The 26,972-nt window shown below is 64.5% G+C and overlaps 17 protein-coding genes and 2 non-coding genes across 19 annotated transcripts; 5 read left to right on the top strand and 14 right to left on the bottom strand.

Moving 5' to 3' along the window:
- Positions 1-1,113, bottom strand: REX4 (3'-5' exonuclease; the record flags this gene model as incomplete). Its single annotated transcript, XM_060267971.1, has 1 exon — positions 1-1,113. The coding sequence occupies one exon, from the start codon at positions 1,111-1,113 to the stop codon at positions 1-3; it is 1,113 nt and encodes a 370-aa protein (XP_060123954.1).
- Positions 1,114-1,225: 112 nt separating this feature from the next.
- On the top strand, positions 1,226-2,199 carry MJAP1_004049 (uncharacterized protein; the record flags this gene model as incomplete). Its single annotated transcript, XM_060267970.1, has 2 exons — positions 1,226-1,401; positions 1,425-2,199. 2 exons carry the CDS (start codon positions 1,226-1,228, stop codon positions 2,197-2,199), a joined length of 951 nt encoding a protein of 316 aa, XP_060123953.1.
- Positions 2,200-2,382: 183 nt separating this feature from the next.
- On the bottom strand, positions 2,383-6,267 carry DRS2 (P-type phospholipid transporter; the record flags this gene model as incomplete). Its single annotated transcript, XM_060267969.1, has 1 exon — positions 2,383-6,267. The coding sequence occupies one exon, from the start codon at positions 6,265-6,267 to the stop codon at positions 2,383-2,385; it is 3,885 nt and encodes a 1,294-aa protein (XP_060123952.1).
- Positions 6,268-6,305: 38 nt separating this feature from the next.
- Positions 6,306-7,425, top strand: MJAP1_004047 (uncharacterized protein; the record flags this gene model as incomplete). Its single annotated transcript, XM_060267968.1, has 2 exons — positions 6,306-6,870; positions 6,914-7,425. 2 exons carry the CDS (start codon positions 6,306-6,308, stop codon positions 7,423-7,425), a joined length of 1,077 nt encoding a protein of 358 aa, XP_060123951.1.
- A 2-nt stretch (positions 7,426-7,427) lies between these two features.
- On the bottom strand, positions 7,428-8,374 carry MJAP1_004046 (uncharacterized protein; the record flags this gene model as incomplete). The annotated part of the gene is made up of 2 exons (XM_060267967.1): positions 7,428-8,244; positions 8,322-8,374. 2 exons carry the CDS (start codon positions 8,372-8,374, stop codon positions 7,428-7,430), a joined length of 870 nt encoding a protein of 289 aa, XP_060123950.1.
- Positions 8,375-8,500: 126 nt separating this feature from the next.
- On the bottom strand, positions 8,501-9,404 carry MJAP1_004045 (uncharacterized protein; the record flags this gene model as incomplete). The annotated part of the gene is made up of 4 exons (XM_060267966.1): positions 8,501-8,706; positions 8,730-8,891; positions 8,914-9,374; positions 9,397-9,404. 4 exons carry the CDS (start codon positions 9,402-9,404, stop codon positions 8,501-8,503), a joined length of 837 nt encoding a protein of 278 aa, XP_060123949.1.
- A 57-nt stretch (positions 9,405-9,461) lies between these two features.
- SMC3 (Structural maintenance of chromosomes protein 3) lies at positions 9,462-12,983 on the top strand (the record flags this gene model as incomplete). Its single annotated transcript, XM_060267965.1, has 1 exon — positions 9,462-12,983. One exon carries the CDS (start codon positions 9,462-9,464, stop codon positions 12,981-12,983), a length of 3,522 nt encoding a protein of 1,173 aa, XP_060123948.1.
- Positions 12,984-13,382: 399 nt separating this feature from the next.
- Positions 13,383-14,081, bottom strand: MJAP1_004043 (uncharacterized protein; the record flags this gene model as incomplete). The annotated part of the gene is made up of 1 exon (XM_060267964.1): positions 13,383-14,081. One exon carries the CDS (start codon positions 14,079-14,081, stop codon positions 13,383-13,385), a length of 699 nt encoding a protein of 232 aa, XP_060123947.1.
- A 29-nt stretch (positions 14,082-14,110) lies between these two features.
- Positions 14,111-16,213, bottom strand: MJAP1_004042 (uncharacterized protein; the record flags this gene model as incomplete). The annotated part of the gene is made up of 1 exon (XM_060267963.1): positions 14,111-16,213. The coding sequence occupies one exon, from the start codon at positions 16,211-16,213 to the stop codon at positions 14,111-14,113; it is 2,103 nt and encodes a 700-aa protein (XP_060123946.1).
- Positions 16,214-16,365: 152 nt separating this feature from the next.
- Positions 16,366-17,334, bottom strand: MJAP1_004041 (uncharacterized protein; the record flags this gene model as incomplete). Its single annotated transcript, XM_060267962.1, has 4 exons — positions 16,366-16,458; positions 16,481-16,607; positions 16,630-16,694; positions 16,717-17,334. 4 exons carry the CDS (start codon positions 17,332-17,334, stop codon positions 16,366-16,368), a joined length of 903 nt encoding a protein of 300 aa, XP_060123945.1.
- A 41-nt stretch (positions 17,335-17,375) lies between these two features.
- On the top strand, positions 17,376-18,146 carry MJAP1_004040 (uncharacterized protein; the record flags this gene model as incomplete). The annotated part of the gene is made up of 1 exon (XM_060267961.1): positions 17,376-18,146. The coding sequence occupies one exon, from the start codon at positions 17,376-17,378 to the stop codon at positions 18,144-18,146; it is 771 nt and encodes a 256-aa protein (XP_060123944.1).
- Positions 18,147-18,315: 169 nt separating this feature from the next.
- MJAP1_004039 (uncharacterized protein) lies at positions 18,316-19,973 on the bottom strand (the record flags this gene model as incomplete). Its single annotated transcript, XM_060267960.1, has 2 exons — positions 18,316-18,318; positions 18,375-19,973. 2 exons carry the CDS (start codon positions 19,971-19,973, stop codon positions 18,316-18,318), a joined length of 1,602 nt encoding a protein of 533 aa, XP_060123943.1.
- A 28-nt stretch (positions 19,974-20,001) lies between these two features.
- On the bottom strand, positions 20,002-21,109 carry MJAP1_004038 (uncharacterized protein; the record flags this gene model as incomplete). Its single annotated transcript, XM_060267959.1, has 2 exons — positions 20,002-20,785; positions 20,808-21,109. 2 exons carry the CDS (start codon positions 21,107-21,109, stop codon positions 20,002-20,004), a joined length of 1,086 nt encoding a protein of 361 aa, XP_060123942.1.
- An 86-nt stretch (positions 21,110-21,195) lies between these two features.
- MJAP1_004037 (uncharacterized protein) lies at positions 21,196-22,261 on the bottom strand (the record flags this gene model as incomplete). The annotated part of the gene is made up of 3 exons (XM_060267958.1): positions 21,196-21,294; positions 21,318-21,772; positions 21,796-22,261. The coding sequence occupies 3 exons, from the start codon at positions 22,259-22,261 to the stop codon at positions 21,196-21,198; spliced, it is 1,020 nt and encodes a 339-aa protein (XP_060123941.1).
- A 92-nt stretch (positions 22,262-22,353) lies between these two features.
- ERD2 (endoplasmic reticulum retention protein) lies at positions 22,354-23,112 on the top strand (the record flags this gene model as incomplete). Its single annotated transcript, XM_060267957.1, has 5 exons — positions 22,354-22,444; positions 22,479-22,632; positions 22,656-22,905; positions 22,935-23,034; positions 23,063-23,112. 5 exons carry the CDS (start codon positions 22,354-22,356, stop codon positions 23,110-23,112), a joined length of 645 nt encoding a protein of 214 aa, XP_060123940.1.
- A 191-nt stretch (positions 23,113-23,303) lies between these two features.
- Positions 23,304-23,395, bottom strand: MJAP1_004035. Its single transcript has one exon. It is a non-coding gene; the product is annotated as a tRNA-Glu (tRNA).
- Positions 23,396-23,408: 13 nt separating this feature from the next.
- Positions 23,409-23,500, bottom strand: MJAP1_004034. The gene has a single exon. It is a non-coding gene; the product is annotated as a tRNA-Glu (tRNA).
- A 153-nt stretch (positions 23,501-23,653) lies between these two features.
- MJAP1_004033 (uncharacterized protein) lies at positions 23,654-25,360 on the bottom strand (the record flags this gene model as incomplete). The annotated part of the gene is made up of 3 exons (XM_060267956.1): positions 23,654-23,875; positions 23,898-23,906; positions 23,978-25,360. The coding sequence occupies 3 exons, from the start codon at positions 25,358-25,360 to the stop codon at positions 23,654-23,656; spliced, it is 1,614 nt and encodes a 537-aa protein (XP_060123939.1).
- A 491-nt stretch (positions 25,361-25,851) lies between these two features.
- On the bottom strand, positions 25,852-26,861 carry SFC1 (Mitochondrial succinate-fumarate transporter; the record flags this gene model as incomplete). Its single annotated transcript, XM_060267955.1, has 3 exons — positions 25,852-26,030; positions 26,056-26,742; positions 26,771-26,861. 3 exons carry the CDS (start codon positions 26,859-26,861, stop codon positions 25,852-25,854), a joined length of 957 nt encoding a protein of 318 aa, XP_060123938.1.
- Positions 26,862-26,972: the final 111 nt, after the last annotated feature.

Raw genomic sequence — 26,972 nt, 5'->3', positions numbered from 1 at the left:
CTAGTCGTTGAGCCACCATTCCGGCGCGGCGCGCACACGCGCCGTGTCGCGCCGTACGCGCATCTGGCTCATGCGCGTCGTCAGCTGCACGGACCGCGGACTGGGCAGCGTCCCGAGCGGGCTCGTAGCCTGCTGCGTGCGCGGCGACTTGGTCGGCAGTTTCTCCTCCTCCAGCGACTTCGCGGCCGAGATGTTGATCGTGAGGCCCGCGTGCGCCGCGGGGCGCTTGCGCGTCTTGCTTATGCCCAGTGTCCGGTCCCACGCGTCCTTCTGCGTGCGGAAGATGGCCATGGTCGTCCGCGCATCCTCGACGGAGCTGTGCTCGTGCCCGCTCTTTTGGATCTCGATGCCGAGCACGAGCTTGGCGAGCGAGCGCAGGCCGGGCTGCTTGCGCCCCGCGATCTCCCGCAACGGCGCAAACTGCGCCGTATCGCGGATCTGCGGCCGGGGGTGCGAGAGCATCAGCGCGCGCATATCGTTCTCGATGGCGTGGCCGACCAAGACACGCCCTTTGATCAGTGTGGCGACCTCCGCCTGGACTTCGGCAAAGGACGGCGCGTTGATGAGGTCGCGCGGGCGCACGCCCGACACCCAGGTGCGGTAGTCGGTGACCCTCTCTTGGGGGCGCACAAACTTGTCCAGGATGACATGGCCGTGCCAGTTCACCAGCGATACGCGCGCTAAGGCCGAGCCGCGGCCGCCAGGGCCCACGCCGACCATCTCGCAGTCGATGCCAATGTAGTGCCCAATCTCGCGCTTCTCCGGCGTCATATCCGCCTCGTTTTCGCCGAGGACGATACGGCGCTTGGTGCGCTCGTCCAGATAGCCCTCCCACTGCACGGCGTTCTGCTTGAGGAACGCAAGGCGCTCACGCGACACGTCACGCTTCGCAAGCTCCGACTCGGTCGAGTCCGCGGTCGAGAGGACCAGCGCAAGGTCCTCCGGCGCGAGGTCCTCGGCAAACCACGGCAGCGGCTTGGTGTCCTGCACAGGCTCGGGCGCAGGCTGCGACACGCGCGGCCGAGGACGCCGCCGCTGCGGACGTGATGTATCGTCGCGTATCTTGCTTTGGAGCGCGCTCCAGTTACTTCCAGGCTTTGCAGCAGCACTCATCCCCCAACGCGGCACCCAACGCCAAATACTGGACACGGTGGCTGCAAACTTTAGCGGCGTACATGCAGGTCAGCTCAAATTGCCCCGCCCGCTTTGTCAGCATCTTCGGAGTATGGTGCGTGCGCTTTGGATCGCGAGCGTGGGCCTGGGCCGCGGCGCGCGCCTGGGGGGGGTTCGCATGTACGCGAGCGCCCGCGAGGCGCCGAGCGCCCGTGTGGTCTACCGCGGGGGGCCGTACATGCGTCGCCCGTGGTTCTTCTTTGCGAGCGGGTGCTTTGTCCTCGCTGGGTACGTACGTTCTTCTCACGCAGCGTCAACTTTGGCTGGTTCATTCGCGACTACCTTACCTGGCCGCTCATTCCGGAAGAGGGGCAGGAGTCGGAGCTCGTGCATCCCGCGCTGCGGTACACGGCCGCAGGCGGCACGGTCCTCCTCTCGCTCCTCTGTGGGTGGTACTTTTTCTACGCACCGAGCCGCATGGTGACGCGCGTCACGATCTATCCCCGCACGCAGATGGTCGGCCTGCGCACCGCGACCGCGGCACCGACCCGCTACCTTCCGGCGTCGCTGCGTGCGCGCCCATTCTTCCGCCGCGCAGGCACGCTCTCGCCGGATGATCCGCGCGAGCGCCTCGTGCCGCTCGCCGAGCTGTACCGCCTGCAGGGCTCTGCGGTCGGCAGCGAGGTCGCGCTCGGCACGCAGCTCGTCAAGGAACGCGTGACGCTCCCGCCGCACATTGCGACGTGGCTGCAAAAGACGGCGCCGAGCATTCCCAAGGTCGACCAGCAGGACACGCTCATGCTGCGTGTCGGCGACGCGCGTCTGGCGTTCCAGCTGTCGGCACAGCCGCAGCGCGCGTCGTTCCTGGGCGAGAAGCCGCCGGGGGGGATCCGCCGCTTTTTCCACCTGCTGCTCCGTGGCGCGACAGACTGGGAGCAGGCGCCGGGATACGAGGCGGGTGCCGCCGAAAAGGCCGCTCAGACGCAGCGCGCGGCGAACGGCGTGGACACGGAGCCGTGGTTTTTGGACCGTGCCAACTTTGACCAGCTCTTTCCTCTGGACGCGACGCGGTACAAGAAAAAGTAGCGTGGATAGTGGGGTGTAGGGCTATGCTGTTGTCGTAGGATGCTCGAATGCACGGCCGCCTTTCCATGTCTGGTTTATCTCGACGTCTTCTCATACGCTCGCCCGGTCTGCCTCGACGCCATCATAAGCCCACTCGGTTTACCTTGCACATCCCTATGCTCATCTGTCCGTTTCCTCTAGCACCTACAGACCCTCGGGACGCGCCTGCGTCGTGTCATACTGCCGGATGAGATGCGCTTGGTCGCCCTCGGTCTGTGAAAAGGCATAGCCACGCGAGCGGCGCACACGCTGCACGGCCCGCACCTTGCGAATGTTCTTCTGGAACTCGTCGGCGCGGGGGTAGATATCTTGCAGGTTGTACTTTTGCATCTCTTGCACAATGTGGTACGACCGCGGCATGTACGTCCGCTGCCAGAACCGCCAGAGCATGTCGCGCAGCAGCGAAAATATCGGCACAAACACCAGCAGGACCCAGAACAGCGGGAGACCCAACAGGCGCGGCACGATCTGGTAGTACTCGAGCGAGACGCCGAGCGCGGGTGCGACCGTTGCAAACACCACAAAAAAGACGAGCGTCACGCCAAACGAGCCCGGGATGGCCATCAGCGTGTAGCGCGTCCACAGATTTGAGACGATCGCCGCCTTGCCGAGCACCGTGACCAGGACGGTAAAGTAGAGCGTCGTGCCCCAGATCCACTGGTAGCCCGGCATGCCGCTGCGCTCCATCGTCGTATCGTAAAAGGCGTACGTGACAAAGAAAAAGTTGGTGATCGAGTGGTACACGGCATTCACCATCCACCCCCCAATGTCGCGCCCGGTAAAGAACGCCTGGCGGTACAGCTGGGGATACCGCTCCAGCATCACGGCGCTCACGTACTGGTCAAAGATGCCCAGCACGAGCGTCGGCATGACGGTAAACACGACATTGTAAAAGGACTGCGACCAGCTCTCGTACGCCGTCTGCCCGGAAAAGCGGTTGTAGAACGAGAACCAAAAGAGCGTCAGGTACAGCGTCACGGTCTTGTAGAACGAGTAGAGGACCATCTTGCTCAGGCGCGCATAGCTCCAGTTGCCGTGCACGAGCAGCAGCTTCTTCAGATAGCGGAACTGCGCAATGGCCACGTCGGCGCTGCGCGCGGCTTGGAGACCTTCGAGGCCCGAGATACCGACGCCAATGTGCGCCGCCTGGATCATCCCCACGTCGTTTGCACCGTCGCCGATCGCAAGCAGGACCGACGGCGTGTACGCCTTGACCAGCTCGACGACCAGCGCTTTCTGCAGCGGCGACACACGGCAGCACACCACCGCCTTGCACGACGACGCAAGCTCGAGAAAGAGCGGCGCAAGGTCCGCATGCAGCGCATGCTGCAAGCTCCGCCCTTCGACGACGAGCGCCAGCTCTTCCTGCACCGCCTCGCCGGCCTGGCCTTGCACGGTGTCGAGCTGCTGCCGAATGACGGCCGCTGTATCCGCGGCGGTCGCCTCGTTGACAATCAGCAGGCTCATCGACTCGGAAATCAGGCGGCACGAGTAGCCAATGTTGATCGCCGTTTCCTGGCGGTCGCCGGTAAGCACCCACACCTTGATGCCAGCACTCTGGAGCGTGGCAATCGTCTCGGGCACGCCTTCTTGCAGCTTGTCCTCGATCGCCGTAGCACCGACGAGTGTCAGGTCCGTCTCGATCGCCGCAGCCGCCTCGTCGAGCGCAGCCGCACGCCCGTCGAGACGCGCCGCGGCCTCTTCGTAGGTCTTGGCCCACGCCTTGTACTCCTCCTCGCGCAGCTCCTTCTTGGCAATGCATAGCGTACGCAGGCCCTCGGCCGCGTACTCCTCGAGGTGCGCAAGCGTCGCATCGGTGTATGCCTGGCCGGCTGCGAGCCGCGGGAGGATCACCGTGTCGGCGCCTTTGCAAAAGAGCGTGATGCGCCCGTTCGGCTGGCGCACCACGGTCGACATGCGCTTGCGTGTCGAGTTAAACTCGCACACTTGCAGGATGCCGTACTCGCGCGTGGTGCCATGCACGTCGACATACACGCTCTGAGGCTTGCGCGTGACAAACTGGTAGCCCAGGGCCTCGGCGCCGGCGACAAGCGCGGCTTCGTCCGGGGACGAGGCTTGAAAGACTACCTTGTCGCCCCGGCGCTCGGGGATCACCGTATGGCACACGGCGAGGATCGTAAGGAACTCGTCGCAGGCACCGCGCAGGCCGTCCGTGTCGTCGCTCAGGATCGAGGGGAGCTGCGACCAGGTGCGCTGCCCGGCGACTAGGCGGCTCCCTTGGTACTCGTCGTCGACGTGCACTTCTGCGGGCCTGTCGGCAAACGTGACGCCGGCAATGCTGGCCTGCTTAAACTCCATCTCGTTGCGCGTGAGCGTGCCGGTCTTGTCGCTAAAGATGTAGTCCACCTGCCCCAGGTCCTCGACCAGGTTTGAGCGGCGGCACAGCGCGGGCGTATCCGTCTTTTCGTAGTACATATCCAGGTCCGAGTTGATCAGCGATGCGAGCTGGAACTTGACGACGTCCATCGACACAATCAGCGAAATCGGGATCAGACTGTTGTACAAAATAATAAAGGTGATCACCGACTCGACAAACTTGCGTGCGCCGCCGCGCTCGTCCATGTCGGGGCGCAGGTACATGGCCGTGGTGGCCGAGTTGCGCTCTGCAAGCATCGCCCCGATCGAGCAAAAGATCGAGAGCGCAATAAGCAGGACGAAAAGCGATAAAATCAACGAGTTGACCTGCTTCTCGACCTTGGTGCGCTTCAGCGGCGTGCTCGTCGCGTTCTGCAAGAGCTTGGTATCGTGCCCGGTAAAGACCGCAAGGCCGTACGCCCACGGCGCATTGCGCAGCTGTGCGCCACGCAGGAGCATCTGGTCGGGGCCGACCGGCAGCGGGGGGCGGCCCGCAAGCTTGAGCGTGCCGTCAAATGTGTACAGTGAGTTGTTCGGCGACTCGCACTCGAGTGTACCTTGCAGACGGCTCACGGCTGCGGCGGTAAGCAGCTTGGCCGTCGCTGGCAGCGCCTGCTTCACCTTGAGGTTTGTCTCGCCGTCGAGATTCGCCGTCTCGACGTACGCAAGGCCTTCCGGCTCGGACGAGCTGAGCAAAACGAGGTCCGCGGGGAAGAACTCGTCGCGCTTGACACGGACCACGTCGCCGACGCACACGTCGCGCCATGCGCGGGGCACCCACGTCTCGCTCTTTGCGTCGAGCACCGGGACAAGGCGCGCATTCATTTCCGCGTCGGCCTTGTACCGCCGCCAGTCTTCCGACACTTCTTTCAGCGCACTGGCCAGCAGCACGATCGCGAGCGGCACAAGCGTCGTCCAGCGGTTCGTCGGAGACACGCCGGGAATCTGCTGCAGGCATCCGATGAACAGGAAAAAGACGTTGGCGTACTTGGTAAACTGCTCAAACAGAAAGAGGGGGAGAAACGTGACGACATTGTACTTGTTCGTCATCACCTGGTTGCTGCTGTAGTGCAGGTGGCCCGCATTCACCGGCGGATCATTCAGCGCGATCGAGCGGTTCGCCTGCGCGGTATTCTTGCCTTGAAGCGCGAGGATCTGGCGCGCGATGCGCTGCCGCAACGACTTGATCTGCCAGTGTGCATCCTGTAGCAGCATCGACGCAATCGATGGCGGCCCTTTTGGCGCTGGCGGGGGCGGCTTGGCGCGTGCCGGCCGCCGGCGGGGGGCGCTCGTGCTCGGCGCGTAAAACTCCGCGTCCGGCTCGTCGTCGGCCTCGATCGTCTTGCTCGAGCCCATCGGACGCAGGCGGATCTCGTCATCATAGCCGCCATCCCACGCCTCGGCGCGCTCGTCGCCAAAGAGGCTCTCGGTCTTGGAGGGACCCGCGCGCGACGACGAGCGCGTCAGGTCGTCGTCCCAACCACGCGACGCCGTTGTGCGCGTCGGCTGCACAGGCACATCGTCGCCGAGCAAATCCATATCGTCCTGCCCGAACAGTACATGCGATGGCTCCTCATCGTCGGGCGCGCCGGGGCGGCCGTAGCCTGCGCGCGCCGACGGCCGCGACGAGAAGAGCGACTCGATGTCGTCCATCGTTGCGAGCGGCAGGTGTGATTACGTAAGCGAACACGATGGCCGTGCGGGGAAGCAAGGACGAAGCGCCGCAGGCGGACGCTGCATCGGGGGAAGAGAGGCGACGGGAGGATGAGGTGGTGCAAGGCAGGGCCCAAGAAGCGAAAAAGATGAGCGAACATGACCAAGAACAAAAAGAGGCGTCGGATGCGGACAAGCACGCGGACGAGACCAAGGAGAAAGAGGGCCGAGATGAACAGACCAAAGGAAGCGACGAGGTGCCCGAAGCGCCCGAGGCGCGCCTTGACGATAGTGGTGCGCGTGCCGACGACAGTGCACCTCTCGAGGCACGTACCGAGGGCAATGAGCGTGGCAAACACGCCGAGCAAGACGGGCGCGTCGAGCGTGACGAGCACGCCAAGCAAGACGGGCACGCCGAGCATACCGAGCAAGCCGCTCGTGAAACGACCGAGTCGAATAGTTCATCGTCCAGCGTTCCGAGCACTTCCGCCCCCGCGCCCGCCCCCCTCTTGTCGCGTGCGCGTGCCGAGGACCGCCAACGAGGAAAACGTATGCTGGGCCTCTTGAATTCGACCTTGTCCCAGTCGCGCGAGCCACGCAAGCGTATCCGTTCCGAATCGCATGCGGGACCCCCCACCCCCCACAGAGCCGTCTACGTCGCGCCCCGCCCCCTCGTCCGAGGCGCTAGCCGCCGAGCGTGCCGCGCACGATGCCGAGCGAGCTGCGATCCGCTCCGACACGCAGCGTCTGCAGTCGCTTTCCGAAGAGATTGCTGCGTACGAAACTGCCTACCGCACCTCGCGTGCGCACAAGCGGCGCCTCTCGAGCTTCCTGGTGACGCATATTGACCAGCCGAACCCCCCTCGCCCCCCGCCCCTGGAGGCCGAGGCGGCTGCGACGCGGTTGGGCCGCGAGACGACGGTGCCGCTTGGCGTGCGAACATTGCGGACGTCTGATGTGTACTATTTGCCGCGCAAGCTGCTCCCCGAGCAAGAGGATGTGCTGGATGCGCAGGAGGAGCGTGTGGACGACGACCTGGATGTAGCCGACGACGAGTACGACCGCGTGCTTGCACGTCTCGAGCAAGAGCTGCACGAGCTCAAAGTGCGGCTGCGAGGGCGCGGCGGAGCGCCGACGCAAGTCCAAGCTACGTGGTAACTCTACTTGTTCTTTGCGGCGAGGTACTCGTTGAGCAGGCGGCGCTTCGGGTCGTCGTCCTGGACGCGCTTCACGTACGGGAAGATGTCCATGACCATCACAAAGTTGTCCGGGTGTTCCATGAGCGGCAGCACGATCGCCTCCATCGACACAAAGAGCATGTAAGCGCCGTAGCAGGTGAGAATGTGCCACCAGCCGTGTCCCTCGAGGAGCAGCGCCCACGGGTAGCCGATAATGTCGCGGCCCACGCGCAGCGTGCCGCAAAAGATATTGTCCGTGTTCCAGATCAGGAAGCCAAGCAGGAACGTGACCGTGCCAAAGAACTGCAGGCGGCGTACGTCGCTGCGCATGCGGCGCGACGACTCGCTCACCGCGAGCGGCGACTTGGACGAAAAGAGCGTGTGGATGCCGTGGATGATGGTCAGGCCGAAAATAAGCGCGTAGGCGACCTGGTGAAAGACGGGGTTGCCGTTCTGCACGTAGGTCACCGAGATGAACGTGACGATCGCAAAGATGACGGTCGGAAGCACGACCGGGTTCACCTTCTTGCCGTACGCGAGCGTCTGGTCCAGGAGCGACCAGCTCACGTAGCTGCTCGCCCAGATCATCGGCAGCTCGTCGAGGAGCTGTGCCTCGTGCTTGAGCGTCATGTGGAACAGGAACGAGCCACAGCCCACAAGGCCGAGGCCTGCAAAGCCGCCAATGAAGCGCGACGGGAGGCGCTGCTGGTACACGCGCCACATGCCGTACAGCGCCGCGCCCATGAACATGAGATTGGTCAGCGTGTTGACAGGCTCGGCAATGTACTTGGTCCAGACACTGGGTGAGACGCGCAACCTACTATTTCTTTTCGCACCAGAGCAGAGTGCTCGTCCTGGATTAGCATAGGTACGTACACAGGGCCCCAGTATCCCTCGGGGATCGGCTCCGTCTCTTGCAGCCAGCTCATGGTACGAAGACGAGGTTTGCCCACGTGCCGACGCGCCGCGCAGGGAATCGGGCGCGGCCGAGGGCCGGCGCGGTCTGTGCGGAAGCAATCGGGGAATCGGCACGGCGAACCTCGGAAGTGTTCAGGCTATGTGTACAGCGCGAGGACGCGCGCCTCGATCTTGTCGCCGACCCAGCGCACGCCGTCGGTCTTTTGGCCTGCGCCGATGAGCTGCAGCGAGTCGCGCTCGGCGAGGTGCAGCTTGGCGTGGTCGACGACCTGGCCCGGCATGCCCTCGTTCATCATGACCGCTGCGCCGCCCATAGCTGCCATGTCGCGCGACGAGTCCGCGGCTGTGTGAGAGATTTCAGCGTACCGTTGTTGTTGCCGAGGAGGAGGCGGTAGATCGCATCGAGGCCGTACAGGTTCAAAAAGTACCAGCTCAGCGACGAGACCCACGCCACGTCCAAGTCGCTCGTCGGGATATCGCGCTGGAGCATGACCTTGAAGCGCTGCGTCAAGGGGAAGGGCAGTTTGACTTTGTTAGGCGCGATACGTACTCAGGACAAAGCCCGAAAAGAAAAAGTTGATCCAGCCCATGATCGCCGTCTGCGGCACCATCATCACGAGGCTCTTTTTCGCCTGGTCCATCATCGCATCGACCGTATTCATATCCGTCAGGGGGTTCTTCATCTCGGGCATCTCGTCGGGCTTGCGGTTCTTTTCGCGCTCGGCCGCGGCCTTGGCCTCGGGCGCGAGGTACGAGCCGTCGGCCAGCACACGCGACAAGAACGACCGACGCAGCTCGACCGACGCAGGCGGCAGCACGAGCGCATTCGTGCGCAGCGCCGCGGCGCGCGCCATCACGTTGCGCTGCCGCAGCGCCCCGAGCTTGCCGGGCTTGGGCTTCGACTCGAGAAACTGCATCAGGTTATTCCGGAGCACGCCCACGAGCACCATCACTAGCGTAATCGGGAGCAGCACCCAGTTGCGCAGAGCGCTGTCAAGCAACAGCGGCTGGCTGGGTCAGCAAGGCTACGCACTCGACCATGACGGAGGACGCCACGTGGGAAATGTGGAGCCACGCGTCTTTCCGACCGCGTCGCGTATGTACATCAAGGCGCTGACGGTCCACGGGTTCAAGTCGTTCCGCGACGCGACCGTCGTCGATTCGCTTAGCCCGAAGCTCAATGTGGTCGTCGGGCGCAACGGCAGCGGAAAAAGCAATTTTTTCGCGGCGATCCGCTTCGTGCTCAGCGACGCGTACACGTCGCTGAGCCGTGAGGAGCGCCAGGCGCTGCTGTACGACGCGAGCGGAGCGACCTCTGCTACGCTCTCGGCCTATGTAGAGATTGTCTTTGACAATGCCGACGGGCGCTTTCCGTTGAATGGCGACGAGGTCGTGCTGCGCCGCACCGTGTCCCTCGCCAAGGACGAGTATTTGATCGACAAGAAGAGCGCGAGCAAGACCGAGGTGATGAACCTGCTCGAGAGCGCGGGCTTTTCGCGCAGCAACCCATACTACATCGTGCCGCAAGGGCGCATTACTCACCTCACAAACGCGACCGACGCCGAGCGCCTCGCGCTCCTCAAAGAGGTCGCCGGGACGCGCGTCTACGAGCAGCGCCGAGGCGACAGCATGGATATCCTGCGCGCGACCGATGCGCGCTACAACGGCACCGCCGAGCTCCTCTCTGAGATCGAGGCGCGCATCACCGAGCTCAGCAAGGAGCAGGGCGAGCTGCACAAGTTCCACAAACGCGACCGCGAGCGCCGCTGCCTCGAGTATACCATCTACCAGCGCGAGCTCGCGGACCTCGCCGAGGTGCTCGAGACGCTCGAAGGCGACCGCCGCCGCGAGCTCGACCAGTCAAACACGACGCGCGCCGAGCACGCCAAGGAAGACGCCGCGGCGCAGCAGCGCGAAGACGAGCTCGTGGAGCTGCGCGTGGAGCTCGAACAGCTCGCCCTCGACCAAACGCAGCTCGAGCAGGAGCGCCGCGCGCTCTCGCGCTCGCAGGCGGCCCTCGACTCGTCGCTCGAGGAAAAGGAGTCGGAAAGCGGGCGCCGCGAAGCGCTCGAGAGCCAGCTGCACCAGGTCGCGGCGGCGATCCGCGAAAAGGAGGCGACGCTCCTCCAGCACAATGCCAAGCAGTCCACGACGCTCGCGGACGTCGAGCGTGCACAGAGCGCACTCGAGCAGGCACGTACACGCATCGCGGCGCTCTACGCGAAGCAAGGGCGCAGCGCCGAGTTTGCATCGCAGGCCGAGCGCGACGCTGCGCTTACCGCCGAGCTCGAGGGGCTGCACCGCGCCGCCGAGGCCGCCGAGGCCCAGGCCGCCGAGACGGCCACTGCGCGCGAGAGCGAAGACGCGCAGATCGCGTCGCTCGCCGCGCAGCGTGCGTCGCTCGAAGAGGCGCTCGCTTCGCGCGGCGACACGCTCGCGACGCTCACCGCCGAGTGGCACGCGCGCAAATCGGAGCGCGACGCGCTCCTCGAAGAAAAGAAGGAGTTGTGGAAGAACGAGACAAAGCTCACGGCGACCCTCGCACATGCCCACGACCAGTACAGTGCTGCGCAGCGTGGCCTCGCCGCGACGGTCGACCGCGCGACCGCTGCCGGGATTCAGAGCGTCGAGGCGATCGCCGAGCGCGAGGAGCTCACCGGCGTCTACGGCCCGCTGTACCAGCTCTTTAGCGTCGACGACCGCTACAAGGCTGCGGTTGAGGCGACGGCCGGCGCAGCGCTCTTTCACGTCGTCGTCGACACGGACGCCACGGCGAGCCGCCTCCTGGACGCGCTGCAGGCCGAAAAGAGCGGGCGTGTGACGTTTATGCCGCTCAATCGCCTGCACGCGAACGACGTGCCGTATCCGCAGGCCTCGGACGCGGTCGTGATGCTGCGCAAGCTGGCGTTTGAGCCGGCGATCCTGCCCGCGATGAAGCAGGTGTTTGGCAAGACGATCATCTGTCCCCGCCTCGAGATTGCCGCGGCGTACGTCCGCGGCTCGCACGGCGCGCTGAACGCCATTACGCTCGACGGCGACCAGGTCAACCGCCGCGGCACACTCGCCGGCGGCTACCACGACCCCCGCCGCTCGCGCCTCGACGCGGTCAAGGCGGTGCAGCGCTGGCAGGGCGAGGTCGCGGCCGGCCAGCGCCTCTTGCACGAGACCCAAGCGCGGCTCTCGTCGCTCGAGCAGCAGATCACTGCGCTCTACTCGCAGATGTACGCTGCCGAACAGAAGCGCGCGCAGCTCCAGGAGCAGCGCACGCCCGAGCTCGACGAGCTCGTGTACGTCCGCCGTGCAGAGGCCGACGCGGAAGCGCGCCGCAGCCGCCTCGAGCGCCTCGCCGCCGAGCACGCGATCGCCGCCGAGGCGACCGCCACGCGCCGCGCCGCGCTCCAGGCCGAGATCGGCACGCCGCTCACCGACCACCTCTCTCCCGCGGAGCACGCGGAGCTCGCCCGGCAGGTCGCGGCGGAGAACGCAGCGCAGGGCCAGCTGGCGGACGCGACGCGCGCCGCGGTCCTCCTCGCAGAGACCACGTCGGCGCTTTCGACAGAGCTCGACGAGGGCCTGCGGCGGACGCACGGCGCGCTCGCCGCGCAGCTTGAGCGCCTCGATGCGCCGCTGGCGGACATGGATGGCGACCGCCTCGCCGAGGCGCTCGCGACGAATGCGCAGCGCATCGACGGGGCGCAGCAGCGGTACGATGCGATCGCCAGCCAGGTGCATGCGCTCGAGGCGGCGCTCGAGGCGGCGCATGGCAAGCAGGCCGAGCACGGCGCCGACGTCGCGCGGCAGCAGCAGATCACGGAGCGCTTTGCGGCCAAGCGCCAGCGCCTGCTCGAGCAGCGCGAGCGCTGCCAGCAGCAGATCCGTGACCTCGGCGTGCTGCCCGAAGACGCCTTTCGCAAGTACGCGACGATGCCTGCGGACAAGCTCGTGCAGCAGCTGCAAGGCGCACGAGCTGCGCTGGCGCAGATGGCCCACGTCAACAAGCGCGCGGTCGAGCAGTATAACAGTTTTACCAAGCAGCGCGACACGCTCCTGCAGCGCCACGCGGACCTCGAGGCGAGCAACACGTCGATCCACGAGCTGGTGCAGGTGCTCGACGCACGCAAGGATGCGGCGCTGCGCGATACGTTTGCGCAGGTCAGCGAGCACTTTGCGAGCGTCTTTGCGGAGCTTGTGCCGGGCGGCTCGGGCAAGCTCGTCCTCGAGCGCGATGCAAACGACGCGCCGGCGGGCGTGAGCATCCACGTCGCGTTCAGCGCGTCGCAGCGCACGCAGCAGCTGCACCAGCTGTCGGGTGGCCAAAAGTCGCTCGTCGCCCTCACGACCGTCTTTGCGATCCAAAAGAGTGACCCTGCGCCGTTCTACCTGTTTGACGAGATCGACGCAAACCTCGATACACAGTACCGCACGGCCGTCGCGCGTATGGTACACGATCTCGCAGGGGACGCGCAGTTTATTGTGACGACCTTCCGGCCAGAGCTCGTGGAGCGGGCCGACAAGTACTATGGTGTGCTATTTGGCGCGCAGAAAGTGAGCACGATTGTGCCCATCCAGCGTGCAGAGGCAAGGGAGTTTGTCGAGGCGGTCGAAGGAGGTGCGCGGTAGATGATTGTAGCAAAGAGTAGGTGAATGAGAGGAGCGCCAAGGGGAAATGGCCGAGAAACTCCTCCGCAGGTTGCCGGAAAGCCGTGCGGTATTTGCGGGTTATGCGTGGAGGCCAAATTGGGCGATTTTGAGCGGACGGGAGAGTGCACGGTGAATGATCACAACACTGCACGGTGGACAAACAGAGCTCGTAAACGCCATGCAAGCGCCAGACAACCTAGTAGACAGCACCATAGACGCATAGTGACAAAACGCTCAGTACCCTCGCCACGACTATCCTATCACTGTCTAGGGAGCGCACGTCGGTCCGTCTCGATCCTCGCCGATTCGAACAGCGCCGCCTTGTCCCGCTGCCCTGGATACAACCCCGCTTGTACACCGCAACGTTTTGCCTACACACTACTGGTCGACGTCCATCGCGCCGGTCTTGCGGCGGGGCTTCTTGCTCTTGTTCTTGCCCTTGACCTCATTGGCCTGCTCGGCCTGCAGACGCTGTGCGAGCGGCAGACCCGAGAGGCGGTCCTTGAGCGCGGTTGGCTTCGCGGCCTTGGTAGCCTTGGCCGGCTCGCCCTTGGTGGTGAGGATCTTTTCGGTCTCCTTGAGGTAGCGTGCCTCGGCCTCGGCGAGGCGGCGGCGGACGTCGATCGGCAGCGACGCGTCCGTGCTGCGCATCGACTTTGGCGGCTCCGCGCGGACGACCTTTGCCGGGGGCTCCGGTGCGCGCACGGCGGGCTCGGCGCCCTGCAGCGTCACCTGGAGCACGCGTCCGTCGGCGAGCACGCCGTCGTACTTGCGGCACGCGGCGACCGCGTCGCTGCGCTGCTCGAACGCCACCTGAAACGCCACCGCGTTGCTCGCGAGGTTCGGCATCTTGTAGCCGCGCACCTCCTGCACCCGCCCGATCGGGTCAAAGGTCAGGCGCACGTCTTCGAGCGACGTGCCCCGCACGAGGTTCGCGACAATGATCCACGTCGGCCCCGAGGCACCCTTGATGCTCAGCACACTACGCGGCGCATCGCGCGCGTACGGCGCCGCACGCTGCGCAGGCGCACGGCGCGGCGCGCGGCGCCGCCCGCTCTCGCGCATCTCCACGTCCATGGTCAGAGTGGGAGGATAACAATTATTTTCTACGGCCGAAAGGTGACCTGGAAGACGCTCGGCGGGCGCTCCTCGGCGCTGGCCTTGGGCGCAAAAGGGTGGGGGAGCAGGTCGCCGCCATGCTCAGCAACATCCGCCTCCGGTCCCAGTGACCGGATGGCGTCTTGGATTGCGTCGGCCACGCGCGAAACCGCCGGGGTCGGCGGGGCGCGTTCGGGCGCGTCGCGTGCATAGAGTGCGAGGTGCACGTTCGCCTCGTCTTCCAACGAGGCGACCAGCAAAAAGCTCGCCGAGAGGTCGGCGCGCGCGAGGCACGGGCCCAGCGCGTGCACCGCCTCCTGGGTGAGCGTGTTTTTGTGGCACAGGAGCCGCGCGCCGTGCTCTGCGGCCCAGCCGTCGAGCGGCACCGGGCGCAGGTTCCGGAGGAGGTGCGCGTCGAGGTAGGCCACGGGCTGTGCCTTGCTCTGCGCATCTGCGCAGAACGCAAGCACGCGGCGCGTGCGGCGCGTCGATGCACTGCTCGTCGAGAGCGAGCTGAGCGTCGGCGACGCGGACGACAGCGAGGGGACCGACGTGTCGCTCCCCCCGTCACCGTGCGCGTGCTCTGGCGTGGCGCTCCGTGCGCGGTCCTCGGGCTCGGTGGTGAGCGTGCAGAGCACGGCCTCGCTGTCGCGCGACGAGACGCGCAGGTGCACGAGCCCCTTGTTCTCATCGCCAAAGAGCTCCTGGAGCGGCGCGTCGGCGGCGTGCGTCTGCATCTCGTGCAGGAGCTCCGGGGGAATGGAGCCGGTCGTGCGCCACCGCACGAGCGCGATGCCGACGAGGAAAAAGAGCGCCGTGGGCTGCGAGAGTTCGGGGAGCGTCGTCGTCGGCAGCGGCGGCGCCTGCGCCTCTTTTACGCGTGCGAGCTCCGCGCGGAGGGCGGCGCACTCGCTGCGTGCTGCCTCGGCCTCGTGCTTTGCCGCGCTGAGCTGTGCGCGGAGATCGGACTCGGCCGGGGGCGGACTGCCCTTGGGGCAGCACTCGTTGCCCTCGGCGTAGTGGCTGTCAAACACCATGGCGCCCTGCTGCGAGATGAGCTGGTGAAAGACGGCGCGCAAGTCGTCGCTCTCGTGCTTGAGCTGCTCGCCAAGCGGCGTCGTAGCGAGCATGCGCTCCATCGTGTTCGCGCCCTGGGGGTACATCTGCGACCGGCTGCTGATCTGCGCAAGGGACTCGTAGAGAATCCACGCGAGGCGTGCCAACACTTTACACTTCCCGCCGAGCTCCTCAAACTGCTCGCGCTTGCGCTGACGCGAGAGGAACGCTGCTGCACGGTTCTTTACAAGACGCGCCTCGCGTTTCGTCAGGCCCGACGTGTCTGGGGGGATGAAGAGCGACGAGTGCTTCGCCGAGGTATCAATCACAGGGAAAGGCTGGCCGGCCTCTGTTACTTGCGACGCACTCGGCGGCGGTCGCCGCGCCGCACCCTGTGGCTTGCGCGTACGTGTGCTGCCCTGCGCAGGGGTCAGCGCTTCGGGCGACTCGCGCTTGCTCATGTCCGGCGTGGTCATTGCGCGTGGCCGCACCTCGGCAGGGGGCCCCTGGGGAAGGGGGTAAGAGAGCTTGCGGCGCTTGTCCACAGCAGCATCGCTCGGCGCATTGTGCACCCACGGCGTGCCCATCGCGTTCTCGTCCTTGAGCAGCAGCGAGAGCGGCGGCGCGTCGGGGTCCGGCTTGGTCGCCATCGAGAAGCTGGCAAGCGCGCCGCCTTGGGGACTCGAGGACGCCGCGGGCGCCCACACCTGCGTCTGGTTGAATGCACACGACTCGCCCGGGCCCAGCGCCGTGCCTGCCGGCGTCGCCGGGGAGCCCGAGGCGCCGTTCCACTCGAGCGTGAGGCTCGGCAGCTCGTCGGGCGTGGTCGATGCCTGCTCAAAAGCCGGCTTTCCCAGCGGCATCGCGCCCGACATGGCAAATGGCGGCATGAAGCCAAAATTGTTCGGCGGGACCTCGGGCGCACCACTCACACCGGCACACAGATCGGAGTGAATAAAGGAGTCAAACTCGCTCACGCCCGGCTCCACAGCCGCGGCACCTGTCGCAGTCGTAGGCATGGACGAGTAGGATGCCCGTGCAGCCGATGTCTCCATCGGGAGAGGATGCTTTCTGCCAGAAAACGCCGTGATCAGCACGGATCCAGCGCACGGTGGGAAAGAAGCGCAACGCTCGGCCGCGCTTCTCTGCACCCCATGCGCCTTCATGAATTAGGTAAGCGGGCTGCGGCAGTGCTATCGCGATTCATCTAACGGAAGCCGTCGGCGCGGCGAGCATCAATCCCATACTCGCCGAGCGCGGCGCTGAGGTCGTCCATCGTGAGGACGGTGCGCGTACGGTCCTGCGTCAGATAGAGTACATACACGTCCCGCGCCTTGGCCAGGGCGCGCACGGCTGGGGCCGGCATTTGTCCGGATGCGCGCGTATTGGAAGGCGTCGGCGGCAATGTCGGCGACAAATTTTTCGGTAGCCAGGGCAAGCAGGCGTTTGCTGCGTGAGAAAGAGTACGTACAGGCGCACGTCGTCACTCTGGAAGCCAGCGCGCTCGAGGTAAAAGTCGGTGACTTCGTCGGGAATCTGCATTAGCAAAAGCACGTACCAGGGGCGAGAACTGGTCGAGCATGCGCAGCATGTCGGCCAGCGAGCGGTCCTTGCGCGCCTCCTCGGTGGCGCGGGGATCGAGCGCCGTGGGCGCACCGGTCTTGGCCATAAACTTGTCCACGTCCGCCGACGTCGCGATGCTCTCAATATACGTGCGGTCCGCGTCGGTGATCATCGCAAAGGGGTAGTCCTCGAGGAACGACGCGAGCTCCGCAAGCTCACTCTCTCTTGTAAGCACACGGAATGTCTCGGGCGTCGCAGGCGCGTCGCGCGTCCCGGCAAAGGGGCGCTGCAGACTGCTGACCGGCGCGTCACTCCGCCCTTGCGTGTCCTCCATAACGAGGTCAATCATATCCACGTAGCCTTTCGGCACATTTTCGTCCACCACCAGCACACACTGGCCGCCGTGCGCACGCGCAGAGGCGAGCGCGGCCGACACGGGCGTGTCGGCGTGCGCCGTCGCGGGGGGGAGCAGCCCGAGCGCATGCACCGTCGCACCAGCGTACCGCCGGCGCTCGGCCTCGCGCACTTTGCGTGCAGTCGCCTCGGGGGTCACCTTGGGGGCGCGCACCACAGAGGGCGGGGGGGTCGGCGCCTCGTCCATCGCCTCGACCATCGTCGTGGAGACGAAACGGATCGGGCGATCGGGACTCCACCATGGTCAGCGCGAGCTCCGTGATGGGGCTCAAGGCCGAGCTGCACGCGGCGCGGCAGCGCGCAAAAGGGGAAGAGGCGCCGCAGAAGCGCATACGGACGCAGCTTCGGTGGGCCGATGCACCTAAGGACGCAAAAGGGGCGGAAGAGGACCGCGCCGAGGACCGCGCCCTGGAAAAGTCGCGCTCGGCCCTCGAGCGCAAGGCACGCGCCTATGCCAAGCTGCAGCACGGCAGGCAGGGCGGCATCGAGACGGAGGGGCTCGTAGACTGGGACATGAAAGACGAGGAGGAAGAGGAGGAGGAGGAGGAAGAAAAGGAGCCCGATGCGGACGACCCCAACGACCCCTTGGTCGAGTACGAAGACGAATTCGGGCGCACACGCATGGTGCGCCAGAGCGATCTCCCACGCCAGACTCCTCACGTACCCGACGAACCCTACGATAATGCAGTCTATGGGCCCGCGACGTCGTTTCCCGTTTTTCATAATACGCCACGCACGCTCCCCATCCCCGAGCGGCGCGCCACGCCCGAGCCGGAGCACTTTGACGCGGACTGGGACATTCGCGCGCGCGGCGCCGCGTTTTACAAGTTTGATGCGAACGAAGAGGTGCGTCGCGCACAGCAGCGCGACCTGCAGGCTCTACGGCACGAGACCGAGGCGAAGCGTGCCGAGCGGCCGCAGCGCCCCCCCCAGCAGCGCACGACGCTCGGCGCGGCGCGGCGTGCGGCGCGCCAGCGGTACGTCGACGCACAGCGCGAGCAGGTGCGGTAGCTACGCCTCCAAAAAGTCCAGGCACCCTGGGCCGCACCCCCGCCACAGGAGCGGCAGCAAGCCGCTGTACTGCACGGCCTTGTGCGCGTCCGGCGCGCCGGCCAGGAGCTCGATGCCCTGCTTTGCGACGCGCACGCCGGCCACGTGCGATACCCACTCGATGCGCTCTTCACTCGGCAGCGCGTATGGCGGCGCGTGCGCGTACGGCGCGGTGGGCCAGTCGCTCACGCCGTCCGTCGCAGCGGCCGACTCGCTCGGATTCGGGCACCGATTAAAGTAGGGGTTCGCGCACGCGTCTTCGGCGTGCTCGAGCAGCTGGTCGACGTCGAACGCGCTCGGCGCGTACGACCCCAGCGACGACGCACTCGCCTCGCTCCCCGGGCTCGGCGGCGTGCTCGAGCGGTGGAAGGACGCGTCTTCGTACCACACACGCTGCTTGGACTTGCGCGCGGCAAGCGGCGCATTGGTCGGCGTGCCCCACAGCCGCGCGGCGCTGCGGCGCGCCGCCTCGAGCTGGGCGACGAGGCGGACGTCGAGCGTGAACTGCAGTGCGTACAGGCAGCCCGTCTCGTACTGATCCAAGAGCACCCCGTCGTCGCTGTCGCTGAGCAGACGGCGGATGCACACTTCCGCGAGCGTCGGCAACGCATGCCGCGCGAGCGGCCCGAGGGCGCGCACGATCGGCGCCGAGGCCTCTGGGCGCTTTTGCCAGCGCGTGCTCGACTCGGTGTGTGCGCGAGCCCAGCGCGGCACGGGCGGCGGCGCCATCTCGGTGCGGCGCGCGTGGCGCGGGCGCTGGCTGAGCACCGCGTCGCTCGGCAGCGCGAGGAACGGATTCGGGACGTAGGTAAATGTGTCGAGCTCCAGCCGCTGGATCTCGGCGGGCAAGTAGTTCAGTGCGTTTCCACCAATGTTGAGCTCGCGCAGCGCGTGCAGCTCGCCGATGGCCGCGGGGAGGTGCGTCAGTGCATTCTTGCGCAGGGAAAGCACCCCGAGGTTGGTCAGCTGAAAGAGCGCGCTCGGCAGGCGTGTCAGCTGATTGTCCCACAGGTAGCACTGCAGCAGGCTGCGTGCGCGGTCGCGCTGCGACTCGGTGCGTGTGCCGTCGTCGGCGCGCCGCGGCGCGATCGCGACATAGCTGTGCAGATCGCCAATGATCGAGGGGATCTGCTCGACGTGGCACCCGCCGAGCAGCAGTGCCGGCGCCTCTTTGCCTTCGTCAAAGATGCGATTGACGAGCGCGTGCCACTGCACGGCGTCCGCGCGGCGCCACGGCGCTTTGTCTGCCGAATTCTGCTCCCACGCGGGCAGCGGCGCGTCGCACTGGTGCGCGCGCGTGAGTTTCTTGGGCGAGGTGCCGACCATGCGCATGCGCTGTGCCTTGGGCTCGGGGCGCGGCGCGCCGAGCGCACTCAGCGGGTCGGTGCTCGCCGACTCGGTGCGCGCAAAGGAGCGCGCGCGGGGGAGGAACGAGGTCGAGGCCTCGAGCGAGCTGCTCAGCGCGTCGTCCGAGCTCGGCGCGGTCTCTTCCTCGGACGACTCAAAGAACTGCTCGAGGACGCGCGCCTCGGAATCCTGGCCAGGCACCAGGGTCAGGCTCTCGACATCCGCATCGTGCGCGCGCGCAGGCGTCGTGGCCGCGCGCCCAAACGCGCGGCGCACCGAGCTGTGGATGGTCTTGGCGGAGCCCGAAAAAGGGTCCGCGGACGTGTGCGACGACGCACGCGCAAACGTCGGGCTCGACGGCGGCGACGACCACTGCTGCGCCCCAAACGGGGGCGAGGACGAGGAGGCGGCGTCCGCCGGTACGCGGTACGCGCCGCTCATCGAGGCACAAGGACATCCAATTGGGGAATTACTCGCCTCCACCGTGCGCGTCGCCGAGGACGAGCTGCAAGAGGCGCGGCGTCACGGAGCCGAGGACTACGAGAAAGAGGCAGAATGCCGTGTTGGTCCGCTCCGAGTGCCGGTGAGTGTCCAGAGGCGCGGGCCCAGGCGAAAGCGCGTGCGCGTGGATCGGATGGTCCTGGTCGTGGGGATGGTGTGCGTGGGTATGGTCGATGTGGGGCGCGCACTCGGGCGGCGTGGGCTCCGCAGTGAGCTCGAGCACCGCGTGCATCGCGACAAAGAGAAAGGTGCCGCCCGAGAAACTGAGGATCGCGCCAATGTCGCGCGCGTTGATCGTCGCGCCCGCGCCGCCGGTGACGCGGAAAAAGAGCGCAATCACTCCGTATGTCACGAGCGCGCCGATCGGCGTCGTAATGCTAAACACAAACACGGCCCAGCGCACGTCGGCGCGCCGCAGCTGGCGCGACATGAGCAGCGTACACGTCCCGATCGACGCAGGGGCTTTGTGCACCATGATGGCAAGCACCACGACGATCCGCAGCGAGGTATCGGAACTGCCGACCGATGCACCCAGCGCGATGCCGTCGGCGAGCGCGTGGATGAGCAGGCCGAGCAGGCCGCTCAGCGCGCGGTGCAGACTCTCGCGTGCCGGCAGCCACTCGCCGCCCTCTTCGTCGCTGGGCTGCCACGGGACGGAGTGCAGGTTCTCGCGCTCCTGTTCCACATGCAGCTCGAGCGTAGGCTGCTGCTCCTCGAGCGCGTGTGGCTGGATCATCATGTGCCGGTCGACACTGGGTTAGTACGCCGACGTACATAAACATCAAAAGGAAGCCCGAGAGGAGGCACGCAGCAATCAGGTCCTTGGACGTCAGGCGCCCGGACGGCGGTGCAATCGGCTCGTCGCCATGGCACAGGTGCCGGCCTTTGTACACGCTCGCGATTCCTTCGGGAATCACGACCGTGAGCGCCGCGCCCAGCAGTAGCCCAGAGCCCCATAGCTCAAGCTTGCGTAGTCCACTACGTGATAGATGGAAGGCGAGGGGGAGCGTGCCGATGACGTACGTCCCGAACGCCATCGCGACACACACCCCACCCAGGCCCACCACGTCCCACATCGCGGCCGTGGTCAACTTTCTTCGGCCGAACCGCACAAACCTCCGCGAAAAGGGCTTGGAACGAAAGAAGACGGCACAGGACAATCCTACAAACGCGCACGCGCCGGCTTGAGCATTGCAGCACAAGTGCGAATGTGCTCCTCGGCCTCGCGCTCGATGCGGCTGACTAGCTCCTGGCAGGAAGGCTGAATGAGTAGAAAATACGTACAATGTCGTTGATCAGGCCAACGGTCTGGCCCGCGGTCCAAATACCCGCCTCGGGGTCGCCGAGCGTGTACACGGTGCGGCCACGCGCACCCGAGACAAGAGGCAGGATGTCCTTGAACTCGGCGCCCTTACTCTCGAGGTGCACGACCTCTTTCGCGACGCTGTTCTTAAAGACACGCGTCGTGTTGCGCAGCGTACGCAGGATGTGCACCGTGTCGCGCTCACCCGAGTTGACGATCTTCTCCTTGACCTTGTCGTGGATCTCGCTCTCCTTGGTCGCCATGAAGCGCGTGCCCATGTTGGCGCCCTGCGCACCGAGGGCAAGCGCCGCAGCCAGGCCACGGCCGTTCGCGACACCGCCCGAAGCAATAAACGGCGCCTTGACCTGTTCGGAAGCGAGCGCAAGAAGCACCAGTCCACCGACGTCGTCCTCACCGGGGTGACCCGCGCATTCGCCTGTGTGAGTAAACGCGACGTACACCCATCAATGCTCAGCATGTCGGCGCCGAGACGCAGCGCCGTGAGTCCGTGGCGCACCGACGTGCACTTGTGGATCACGTACGCACCGGCCTCCTTCAGGATCTTGATCACAGGGCCGGGGTTGCTGCCGGCCGTCTCAAAGATGCGGACACCGGCCTCGAGCGCCGCGCGCGCGTAGCCCTCATAGTCCGGCGTCACGATCGCAGGGAGCAGCGTGATGTTCACACCGATCGCGCCATACTTGGAGCGCTCCTTGGCAATCTCGGGGTCAATGAGCGACTGGGCGAGTGCGATGCCCTCCTTGAGTTCCTCGGGCGACGGCAGCGTCAGCGACGTGATCATACCGAGCGCACCGGCGTTCGAAACAGCGGCAGCAAGGCGAGGTGTGCCAACCCACTGCATTCCACCCATAACAAGAGGGACACGCAGGCCCAGTGCCGAAGTAAGCTGAGTCTCGATAGGCATCGTTGTAACGCCAAAGATTCCGGCACCGGTACGGAGTAAGCGGAGTATGCACGTGACGCGGGGCGCGACGTGGAGGGTCTCACCTTGCGACGATGAACGTGTTTCGGCTGCTGGGCGACTTGTCGCACATTGCGTCGATTCTCATCTTGATCCACAAGATTACGACGTCAAAGTCATGCCGAGGTACGTGAATTTTTTTTTGTTTTAGCTGACACAGGCATCTCGCTCAAGACGCAGCTGCTCTATGTGGCTGTCTTTGTCACGCGTTACCTTGCCCTCTTCTCGCCGCCCCGTCTGTACCTCATCGTGATGAAAATCTTCTTCATCTCGAGCTCGCTCTATGTCGTGTACCTGATGAAGGTGAAATTCAAGTACGTTTACTCTGCTCACACAGGTCGCGCGTCGAAGTTGACATTGACACCGTGCGCCTGGACTACCTCGTCGGCGCGTGTGCGGTCCTCTCGCTCCTGTTCAACTACAAATTTACGCCGCTGGAAATTGCTTGGTCATTCAGTATCTTTTTGGAGTCGGTCGCGATCCTGCCGCAAATGTTCCTGCTGCAACGGTTAGGCGAGGCGGAGACCATCACGACACACTACATCTTTGCGCTGGGCGCATACCGCGCATTGTACATCATCAACTGGGTATACCGGTACGTGTTTCCTGGATACAGCTTACCGCTAGCCTCATCTTTGAGCCAAAGCATCACTTTGACTACATTACCTTCCTCGCTGGACTCGTGCAGACCGGCCTGTATGCCGACTTTTTCTACAGTACGTTGCCCACGACGCTAACATCCAGTCTACTATGAAAAGGTGATGCACGGGAAAAAGTTCGAGCTGCCTGCGTAAGCGACGACGTACCTGTATCGTGCACCGTGCACCGTATATATATCCACTTTTCGCGCCTGTACTGCACGTAAGAATGCAAAAAAGAAAGATATTCCAATGATATGCCTTGGCGGGCGCGTAGGTGCAACGTTGCGGGCAACACGAGCATAGCACACGTCACGCCGCGTACTGACGAGGAGCAAAAAAAAATGTTCCCAATCCGGGAGTCGAACCCGGGTCTTGTCGGCGCTTCACAGTCGAAACTTATGAGAGCGACATATACTAACCGTTGTACTAACTAGGAAGAAAGTAAAGTGTTCCCAATCCGGGAGTCGAACCCGGGTCTTGTCGGCGCTTCACAGTCGAAACACATGAGAGCGACATATACTAACCGTTGTACTAACTAGGAAGAACACTGTACGATTTTGTAAATTGTGCTACTGTATACCAGTGCCGCCTTCACCGGTCGCCCGTCGCGGCGCGGCTCTGTTGGTTCTGATGCAATGTACACGTTACATCTCTATTCCTGTATGGTAGGCTGGGATAGATGCGGCCCTTGGACTTAACTTGTGCTGCTTGCATCTTGAGTGTCAGCGATGGGGGTGCCCTCCATATCGTCCACGCTGTGCTCGCCGGACCCACGCGAGGAGTCCGGCGGGCTGTGTGGCCGTGACGCGGAGACGTTGCCGCTCCAGGCCATGGGCATCTTGCCAAGGAACCGAGGGGGGTTGCCGCAGCGGTCCTTGCCAAAGCTGATTTTCATGGACTGATAGTCTTTATGATACTGGGTTAGTCGCACGACCTACCTTGAGTCCCTCGATGCATTTGATGGCGGATTGGATATTGGCGAAGTTGGCGAATGCCTTTTGTCAGTGGGGATACGTACACAGTTCCTTTCGCGTAGCGCGTTCACCATTTCCAGCTCGCCATACTCGGACAGATCCGCGCGTATCTTGTCCTCGTTCATCAGTTCGGGGTCGTCAATGTTGCCCATGTACACGTTGCGCGATGCGCCGCTCTGCACGGCGAGTGCCATGGCGGGACTGAGCGAGCCAGAGGGTTTGCCCCAGCCCACCTTGAGCCTGCGACTGTGAATGGTGATACCGGACACGGACGCCATATGGTAAAACGCCAGCGCGGCGTTTGCGTCGATGAATGTCACAAATGCAATATGACGATCGGGCATGTACCGGATATTTTGGAGAATGCCTCCGCGGACGTGATTGCAAATATCTTCCGTGGTCGTGTCTTGGTGCAGGTTTCCGAGGTACACGGTGCGGTTGCCAAACTGGTGATACTGCGCGTCCCCAGAGTCGGCTGAGTTGCGGCGCGGCGGGTTGGTGCCGTAGTTCATGTACCCTGTCGGGTAACCAAGCCATGTTGCAGCAGCGAGGCCCATGGCGGCTGCCTGGTGGTTGTGTGCCTGAATCTGCTGCTGACCTTTCGGGACGTAGGCGCACCGATCCTTGCCGTAGTTGATGCGCTTTCCGCTCCATGCAGGCTCCGTGGGCAAGATTGCCACTGCCTTCATTGCTGTCTGAATCGAGAGAAAGTGCACAAATGCAATCGACTGGTCGCGCACAATCTTGACCTGGTCGATGGGCCCAAAGCGCCCGAGGTCGTTGCGGAGGTCCTGTTCCGTGGTGTTCTCGTCCAGCTGGCCAATGTAAACATTGCGTGATGCGCCATGTTGCTGGACGGCCATGACCACCGCTGGCGGCGGCACCGATGGCTTCCCCCATCCGATTTTAAGCTCCTGACCGTGGAGCGAAACGTGCTTTACGCTCGAGTCTGCGTGGAACGCGGCGGCCACTTGTCCGCTCAGGAACGAGATAAAGGCGCAGTTCTTTTCGGGCAAGAGACGCACATTCTCAATCGGCCCAAACTTGACGAGGCTCAGCAGCTCGTCGACGGCCGCCTCCGCGGGGAGGTTGCCCACGTACACGGTACGCCCCACAGGCACCATCATGCCAGACTGCGCTGCGGGCATGCGCGATCCCATAGTCGAGTAGTCAGGCACGCTGGACGCATACGGCGCGCTATACTGCGGCATATAGCCCACTGGCACAGAGTGCATGGGCATCATGTACGGCACCGCCGGGCTCCAACCCATCGGTGCCTGGCCAGGGAGCATGTGCGTCATGGGCATCGGGGCGCTCGGGGCGCCCTGCATAGGCATCATTGGTGTATACCCTGGCGCATATGCGTGTTGCACGCCCATAAGGTTCGAGTCTGGCATTCCGTTGGGCATAGGACTGGAGAGGTGCATCGTGTCCATGGCGGCGGCGACCTCCCCTCCGTCGCTCGGCGAAGGGCTCGAGCGGGTATCCGTTAGGTTTGCATCCTTGTCATTTGCGTCCTCCTTGGAGCTGAACGGCTGAGCCGACCGTGGGCGCACGGGTGGTGCGGGCCCGCCGCTGGGTGAGCCTTGTTCCTTGGGCGCTTCCATCGCGCTTTTGTCCGCTGACATGCGGTACTTTACTCGCCGGCGACCTACGGTCGTTGATTCTGGTTTCAGCAAGTTCCTATCGCGCGTCCTGCCCTAGTTTGCTCCCCTGTCTCTTGAGAATGCACCGAGGGCGGCACGGCGTAGCCTAAAGCGGACCGTCGGACTAGAGCCACACACCGAGGCGCGGGGCCCACGTGACTTGGTCGCTGGACTTGCGCGCTCCGCGTACTCCACACGGATTGGGTCAAATGCGGAATTTCGCCGCTGCGTTACGCCGGCTATGGAGACAACGTATGTACAAGGCACGGTGATTACTTCTTCACCGTGTCGGCGAGCTTCTGGACGGGGTCGCCAGTCTGCTCGAGCCAGCCCTTGACCTTCTCGTAAATCGTGAAGACAACAGCCTGACCGGGGGCGACACGAGCCACACGGGGCGTGATACCCTTCCAGAATGCCGAGACACCCTCCTGGGCAAACATCTCGCTTGCAACTAGAGGTGAGTAGAGAAAACGTACCCTTCATCACACGGCCGAGAGCAGTCTCGCCGGGCACCTTCTGCGCCTTCTGGATACGCGTCTTGATCGTGTCGATCGGGGCGTTGGAGAAGGGACCGAGAGCACCCGAGATAAGACCAATGGTAGCCGTCTCGTACGAGGGAAGGTCCTCGGTATTCTGAAGACGCTTGGCGAGGTTACGGAGCTCCTGGTAGGCGGTGAAGTTGGCGGCCTGGTTGGTGGCCTGGCGGGCGGCAGTGAGGGCAACACCACGGTAGAGGGTCGAGAAGCCCTCCTCGCGGATGATCGTGTAGAGAGCGTGCGCAGCGTTGTGGTAGCGGGGCTTCTCAAGGGGGTCAGCCAGCGAGTGCTGCTGGGCCTGCAGACGGATCTTGACGACCTCCATGGGGTTCACCACAGCGACGGCCTCGGTGGTACCGGCCATGAGACCAGCAACAAAGATACCCTGGGGCGAGGTGTGACCAGTCTCCTTGTTGGCGAACCAGCCCTTGTATTGCTCGAAACTCATGAAACGGATGGCCATCTTGGGCACGATACCGGCAACGACTGCACCAAGACCCTTGTAGAGACCCAAGGGCGTCTCGCGGCGGACGATGTGCACACCAGTGGCAAAGAAGCCACGGGGCTTCTCACCGTTACCACGACCGCGGCGAGAAAGCTGCATGCGCACCTTGATCGTGTCGAGCGCTGATATGAGCGAGATTAGAATACGTACGGTGGCAGGTGACAGCCTCGGCAAAGCCGGCGATACCACCGGCGATGAGGTGCGTGGCGGGCGAAACCTTGGGCTTGTTGTTAGGAGCCATTATAGAGAGTGGTTGAGCGCAATAAGAAACGGCACGAGAAGAAGGTCGCCGGGGAAGATTCCGCGTTTTGTATGCACCCCGCGCCAGCCGAAGCTTTACTCCGCATAGTGC

Source organism: Malassezia japonica, chromosome 8, assembly GCF_029542785.1.
Source record: "Malassezia japonica chromosome 8, complete sequence".
Classification (NCBI taxonomy): Eukaryota; Fungi; Basidiomycota; class Malasseziomycetes; order Malasseziales; family Malasseziaceae; genus Malassezia; species Malassezia japonica.
Note: the sequence above shows the minus strand (reverse complement) of the source record. Positions and strands in the feature narration are given on the sequence as shown.